Source organism: Lactuca saligna, chromosome 1, assembly GCF_052625555.1.
Source record: "Lactuca saligna cultivar CGN05327 chromosome 1, ASM5262555v1, whole genome shotgun sequence".
Lineage (NCBI taxonomy): Eukaryota > Viridiplantae > Streptophyta > Magnoliopsida > Asterales > Asteraceae > Lactuca > Lactuca saligna.
Window position 1 is genome coordinate 22,747,728 of NC_136417.1, and position 8,102 is coordinate 22,755,829.

Below are 8,102 nucleotides of genomic sequence, written 5' to 3' on the forward strand. Positions count from 1 at the left end.
GTGGACCATATAGAGGTATCCCTTCTCGTGGACTTGAAAGTTGGAGGTTTCACGACGAGACATGCTACTTTAAAAGCTGTCACATGCAAAATCACCAAATATAAGAAATCGTACATGGAAAATCAACACTTGTTTATACTATTTACATTTGATACGTTTGGTTTCCTCATGCCGGATGCAATAAAGCTTCTTAATAGAGTACAATGGATCATGCATAGCAATGTTATATCTCTAGAACTATGAATGTAGTCTTCAAAGTATTAGTTTTACCATACAAAAAGGCTTAACATTGCAGTTTATTTGTCCGTTTGTCATCTCACTCGTTTTATGATGATAACTAAATTAACGAAAAAAATCTATATTTAAACAAAAACCATACTGCTAAACCAGTTATCCAAAAACCTGTTAGAAATTTACCATAATGACAAAAAAAAAACATATATGAAACCAAGATCATGCTCTACAACAAAGTGAGAATTCCAGCATCGCCAACAAAAAACTCATCTGAAATATTTAGGGCTGGCAATAACCACTCAGCCAAATAGCAAACACGATCATGAATCTTTCTTTTATCATCCGAAGGTCTCACAAGAATTCTATGTGTAACAAACGATTGCCAAATCAATGGCATATACTCACGATATTCATTCTTTGACCAACCTTTGACTTGACTTGTAACTGTCTTTGTAGCTAAAACAAGAACAGGATGCATCATCAAGAGCTTCCTTAGTTCCTGAACAACAGTTTCAAACACAGTTTGAAAACAAAAGTTTTTCCTGTTGGGATTCCCCTGTGGCAAAGATAAAAACCCACGATCGATCCAATAAAATGCTCCAATTCCATCGATCATTAGTACATCAACACCATTCCGATCTTCCTTTCTTTCTTTATCAAGTTTGGAATGCAATCCCTTTAGAGTGGAAAGGAATTGAAAACTATCGTAACATCTGGTGTATGAGATTCGTTTCATGCAATCTTTAAATAACAACTCCATGTCATCATCATGCTGAAATTGATGATTTGAATTGGAATTGGTTTCGGATATTCGTAGCTTTAGAGATTGAGAAAGGCGGAATATGTCAAGCCGACAATCTAAGTCCAGGAAGAAGACGGAATGCTCTAAGCCTCCGTATTGGATTCCGTTCCAGTTCTTGGGAAGAATACAGGTGACAGCAACTTGCAGCAAGATTTCGGTTTTGGCTGAAGGAGATGGACCTATGATCTCAATGATGTTGTTAACGCTAAGGGGTACCCTGTGAAGGGGTTGAGGGAGAAGTAGCAATGGTCTTTCTTTAAGAACCCTAGCCAGCATTTGTTTTGCAGTTTCATCTCGATTGATCCAAGCTTTAGCCATATTTACTGTTGATCAATCAGTTATCTGCAAAATTACATAAATAAGAACAGTCATCAGTCAAACAATAATGATTGCAACTCAATTTATAGATCCGCTCAACTTCAAAATCGAGGCCTCAACAAAAAATTGCACAAGCTTCAAATAAGTAATTACAAACACTATACCATAATAGTTCTATTTTTAAGCAACGAAAACGAGCTTGAGAAAGAAAAGGAGAATGGTAGGTGCGATTTTTTAAACCAATTGGGACTCTAATTGTTGAGCAAGGCGTAATCAATTCAGTCGGAATCTCTCTCAATTCTGATCAATGATTCTCAAACTTCATACATTTAATATCGTATACAACATATAGCATCCCTATTAATTCCTTAATTCTATAATTCGGAGCAATATAAAAAATAAAAAAAAAATAAAATAAAATAAAATAAAATAAAATAAAATAAAATAAAACCGATATATAAGAAGAAATTGCAAAAGATTAAGACGATAGGGAGATATCGACGAACCTGTCGGAGCAACTTGATTAGTCCTCATTCTTATATTATTCCAGTTAGACAATCATGAAATTGCTTATTAAAACCCTAAAATGGCAACAAAGGGCAAAAGGTAGAAGATGATACAGATTATAGAGTGAAGAGCGGGAACCGGGAAGCTTGAAGAAGGATTGTATCTTTCGGATCAGATATTATCAACCTATGCTTAAATGGGCCTTTGACAAGCCCACCTACGAAATTTTCGATTTTCTATATTAGATTTTCGTCAATTTTAATAAAAAAAATTATGGGATAAATTCGTATAGAAGAAAGTTATCAAATTAAACCATAGCGTGGCGATAGAGAGACCACAAAATAGTATGGAACTTGAAGAAGGGTTGATATGTATGAAAACCAAGATTCTATCAGATAAATTGAGGAAAAGACTCAAAAGAGCGACATAAATGTCACTATTTACCAACGATTCATCAATAAAAAAATTTATTTGTGCCTAAATATCCCACAAATTAGTTAGTTTTAAAAAGTATAAACTTAAGTAAAAACTCTCAAAAGTATTTGAAATAACTTTTTTTGAGATAAAAAACGGTTTGTTTAAAATAAAATTAAAAATTAAGAACTCTAAAAAACTTTGAAAGGCTCCGAACACATCCACCATATCCTACGAAAATTCTTTCATTATTGGAAATCAGGAAAGATATGCTACGAAAATTCTTGGTTTCATCGTAGATGGAGCCCAAAATATTTTAAAAGTAATCATTGTAAATCAAGAAAATGAGTTACGTAAATTCTTTGATGTTATCGGCCATTGAGTCCAAAAACTTTTAAAAGTAATCATGAAAAATATGGATGATAAAGATTCCGTCTGTATTATTAAAAAAAATAAAAAATAAAAAAAAAAAAACTTTGTATATAATTTAATACAATAATTTAATTTAATTTAGTATTTAAAATATTTCTACTGACAATAAGATAGCCAACTACTTAACATTATAAATATAAGTAATTTTAAACCAAAACGTTACTACATGTAAGAGATCCACTTATTAATGCAACCTAAAATATGTATTTATTTAATTATTAATTCAGGCTTAAAAAGTCCACAGAGCCTCATGAAAATTATGACATAGATTTTGAAAACATAGACGCTTGCGACCTTTTGTAACCACAAACAACGAAAGACGAAAGGAAACCCAATCAAGTCACGAAATTTTACTATTTTAGTTTTTATCCATATCGTCGTTAAACGGTGGCCGGCAGCCGCCTTGATCCGCCGCTGCCTATCTGCCTCCGCTACAGCTTAAAAACAGAAAATAACGGCCACCCCTACTCACAGATACCATGATGAGCTTTTTATCTTATCCATTTCTTTGGTCACTCTTCATGATCATTCTCTTCTTCATCAAATGGCAATTCTTCCCATCTAAGACCTCGAGAAACCCCCCACCATCACCACCCCGGTTACCAATCATCGGAAACTTCCACCAACTCGGCCCCCTCCACCACCAATTCCTGCGGTCATTATCTCTCCGTTATGGTCCACTCATGCTCATCCATCTCGGCAACGTCCCGACGGTGGTCGCCTCATCAGCGGAAGCCGCCCGTGAGATCATGAAAACTTATGACATCATCTTCGCCAGCCGACCCGAATCCAAATTGATAAAGAAGCTTCTCTACGATGGTAAAACCGTGTCCGGATCCCCCTACGGCGACCATTGGAGACAGTTAAAAAGCATCATGGTGCTCCAGCTTCTGAGCACCAAGAGGGTTCGGTTTTTCCGATCAGTACGAGAAGAAGAAACTGCCATCATGTTGAAGACTATACGTGATTCAAACAACGAGCCGGTGAATTTAAGCGATTTGTTCGTGACATACACCAACAACGTGACGTGTCAGGTGGTGTTAGGGCGGAAGTACGGCGAAGGAGTGAACGGAAAAAAGTTTAAGCAACTTTTGAGGGATTTCCTCATAACATTAGGTTCGTTTGCAGTTGCTGACTTCATCCCTAGCCTCGCATGGGTGGATCGTATCAATGGTTTTGATAGTAAGGTGGAAAGAATCACGAGAGAGATCGATGAATTCGTGGAGGGAGTACTTGATGAGCATACGAAGAAACAGAAAGATGCTATCGAGCATGAAAATTTTGTCGATATTTTACTGGAGATACAAAAAGACGATGAAGACAGTGGTATTCTCAACAAGACTAATATCAAAGCACTCCTATTGGACGCTTACACCGCGGGAACGGACACCACTGCCACCGTGCTGGAGTGGGTGATGGCGGAGCTACTCAAACACCCGACAATCATGAAGAAAGTAAAAGATGAAGTGAGGGCGATTTTGGCGGGAAAAAATGGCATCGGGGAGGAGGATCTTGAGAAGATGAGTTACCTAAAAGCTGTAATCAAGGAGACACTCCGGCTCCATCCTCCGCTGCCTATGTTAGTTCCTAATGTTGCTTCGAAAGATGTTAGAGTTATGGGGCATGACATCAGTAAGGGAACTTTAGTTATGACGAACGTTTGGGCAATCGGAAGGGACCCGAAACATTGGGATGAACCGGAGGAGTTCCGGCCGGAGAGGTTCTTGGGTTCTAATATTGATTTCAAAGGGCATGATTTCGAGTTGATTCCGTTTGGAGCTGGGAGGAGGATTTGCCCAGGAATTGCATTTGCGATGGCTACGAATGAGAATTTGCTAGCGACTCTTCTGTATAAGTTCGATTGGAAGTTGGGTAATGGAGAAAAGGAAGAGGAGTTGGATATGTCGGAATCTCCGGGAGTTGCAGTCCGCAAAAGGATTCCACTTCTCGCTGTCGCAACTCCGGTTTGATGGTCCCTACATGTTTGTGTGGCGTAGGTGTAAGGAGGTCCTGTTTCTGGGCTTGTTTTCTTATGTTTCTTCCTCGTGTGTATTCAATAATCACAGTTTAGACGAAATAATAAAAAAGAAATATACAAAAAAAAAAAAATTAAAAAAAAAAATAGAGCATTATATTGATAATTGATATATTGATATACGATATAATTAGTTATAATCCGTAGAAACCACGGTTATAAAATAAATTAAATATTTATAAAAAAAACTTATAATTACTAATCAATTATTGTAAATAAATTATTAATTAAGATATATATTTTTGTATTTATATAAAATTATAATCGTTGTTTTAAATGAAAATGTGAAATCGAAAGGATAATATTATCCTTAAAATCAAGCTAATTTTCAATCACTTAATTTAGTAAATTAGTATAATTTATTTTTGATTTTTTTAAATTCATGAATATTCATTGCAGATGAGGTAAATATTTGTATATATATTGAGTATATTGTACAGTTGTTTATATTGTTTAATTTGAAATTTTGAAAATTAAATTATAAAAATGAATACGTGTTATGCGGACATTTAGTATATTTGAAGGGATTACATACAGGTGATGAGATTGTTTGAAATTACATTTATTGATTAAGAGTTATTGTAATAAATTAGGCAACAGATATTACAAATCAATTTTTTGCTAATGTGTTTCATCTGTGTAAAAGAGAAGATTGAATTAGTGGAAATGTAATTAATGAGAAAAAACCAAAGACTGACAAGAGGCAAATAATTAATTTCACGCTCTAATTGATTGATACATGACAAATTTGCTACTCTTTTATTAGGTAGGAAGATATTCTAATAATAAAGATATGATGTTATCATTTATCATAGTTGGGCGTCAAAATTTTGCCTCAGTAATATATTAATTTCTTTTATGTCTTGGTGAGTCAATAACATTTTCGATCTATGATTTATATATTTATGCTAACAAATGGTATCAAAACTACAATATATATTAAAGCATTAGATTTGCATTTTTTTAACACATCGATGTTTTAAAGTGCTAAATCATAATATCTGACTACTTGGCTTGGTGTTGAAAATGATATGCAATGAGCAACAAACATTGAAAAGTCTTTGAAAACTCGACGTGTTTGTGATATCTAAGTATGTGTAATGAAATCTCCAATCATCAAAATGATATACAAATCTACAGGTTGGTAAGTCTTCAAATACCGATCAACTTCATAATCAAACCAAAATTGTTGAATTAAAGATCATGAAATCATATCAAATTTCGTCTTTAAAATTGTTCTAGAATCATACTATGCCAAAACTCTTGGAAAAAGTAACCTTATAAAATATAAGATATCATAGAATAAAGTTTGAATATTAGATAATCTAAATTTAGGATAAATTTAGTAAGGGAGATTTCGATAAAATTCTAATATTTTGGATTAGTTTTCGGTTTAATCTCAATTTTTATCTTTTTGAATAGAAACATCCCGATTATTTTATATTTTGTCCAAGTTAACGAAACATTCCTTATTTTTTTTTTTCAACAAAAAAACATTCTTTATTTTTTTTCAACAAAAAATGAGATATTATCGTATAAAATTAAATAACTGAGATTTTTCTACTCAAAAAATAAATATTACCATTAAATCGTAAACTCATCAAAAATATTAAAATTTTATTGAAGATTTCTCATCGTAAAGCCAGAAATAAATAAATTGGGCTAGAAAATGTTAGATAATAGGAGGTTCACATGGTCCCCCTTGATATGTGTAGCTTCTTGAGGAAACAAGAATTAAAATAAAAGTAAATTACTTTCTATTCAAGTATAGATTGGTTAATTTTGTTGCAACTGTCCACAAAAACACACAAATCTGCTAACTTGTCCACAATGTTGATCATGTGAGACTTCTAAAGTTGTCTTCTGTTGAGAGGAGTCTGCTAGTTTGAGGCACTTGGTTCGTCAAGCTACTTGTGTTAGACTTGTGGTCCAAAGACCTATGGTTGGAAGACCTTGATTAACCAGTCAAAAGTGTAAAAAAGTTGTTGGTATATATTTTTATTAAACTAGTTTTTAGTGTAGTAATAAAACACTATTAAAAGAATTATATAATCTATTGATTTGGATAGAACTTACAAAAAACGAATTAAAACAAATATTCCTTTTCTTTCACTATCGGACGGTTTTGTCTATTATAAAATCTAAAAAAACATATAAAATACGTAATAATTTTGAAAAATAAGAAAAAAGAATATCAAAGTTCTTAGTTAGTTAGTTACGTACAAATGAGTCCCAAAAAAAAAATGCTAACTATGGATACTCACTATGTATTAGAAGACAGAGAAGTTAGTAAATAAAACTATAAAAGATATAGAAGTTAAAGTTATACTAATAATTAAATACTAATTATGTTTTAATATGGAAAAGACCAAACTTAAAAGCTAAAGTGATTGTTATAATATACTATAATATAACAAATAATAAACCAAATGTTAGTACAATATAAACGTTCCATAAGGTGGAATGAAAGCAAGAACAAAGACATTAGCGATAAATAAAATTGATCTCAGGATATTAGGGCTTATAAAACCATTATATATAGAAGCCGCTAAAATTTACGTATAATTTTTGGAAAGTTGAAATTAAAATTAAAATCCTCAAGCTATTAAATAGAAACAACATATTAGAAAATAACAAAAATGGACATTCGTTATTCAAGTATATTCAAACAAATCACTAAAATTGATTACACCCAAGGGAAAGCTCAAACTAAAGCATAAATAGTGGAGTTTGAGGATCGACCATTGGGCAGGTTTCCTTTGGCAATCTGTCATTAGTTTCAGCAATTCCAATTCAATTCGGTGATAGTTATTTGAAAAAGGGAAGTGATTCGTACACAACAGTTTTTATCCGTACACAACATTTTATGCTTAACAGAGTTGTACAACACAACAATTTAAAGCACAAATTGTTGTGTATGGAAAAATTTTGTTGTGTACGAATCAGTTCCCTTTGAAAAATATAACACTCTCCTAAACTTCTAATAAATCAAAAGTCATGTTGGTTTTAAATTATGTCTCTTTTGACTCAATTATTAGTCTTCATATGTGCTTCAACTAGATCTTTTAATGTGTTAGTTTGTTTTTTTAAACAAAAATTCATAAAGTTTACGAACCATCTTTATAACTCTATGCAGTAGAAGAGGTAGATTAAACGGTTGCAAACTGTAATAAAATACGTGTTTTTTTTTCACATCTGCGTGGTGTTGCAGATATTAAAAATCTAAAATAAAATGATTTTATAAACCGGAAATAATTTTTTAATACAGAAAATTTAATAATATATAACATTTCATCAATAATTTATGATATTTCAGCAAAAAAAAATAATGATATTTCAACAAAAAATAAAGATATTTTA

At 32.5% G+C, this 8,102-nt stretch overlaps 1 protein-coding gene and 1 pseudogene across 1 annotated transcript; one reads left to right on the plus strand and one right to left on the minus strand.

The window, feature by feature from the left end:
- Window positions 1-342: 342 nt before the first annotated feature.
- XRCC2 (homolog of X-ray repair cross complementing 2 (XRCC2)) lies at window positions 343-2,763 on the minus strand. The gene is made up of 2 exons (XM_078977226.1): window positions 1,861-2,763; window positions 343-1,378 (listed from the first exon to the last, which is right to left on the minus strand). The coding sequence occupies exon 2, from the start codon at window positions 1,352-1,354 to the stop codon at window positions 461-463; it is 894 nt and encodes a 297-aa protein (XP_078833352.1). The 5' UTR covers window positions 1,355-1,378; window positions 1,861-2,763; the 3' UTR covers window positions 343-460.
- A 203-nt stretch (window positions 2,764-2,966) lies between these two features.
- LOC145028521 (cytochrome P450 736A117 pseudogene) lies at window positions 2,967-4,825 on the plus strand (annotated as a pseudogene).
- The last annotated feature ends 3,277 nt before the right edge of the window (window positions 4,826-8,102 follow it).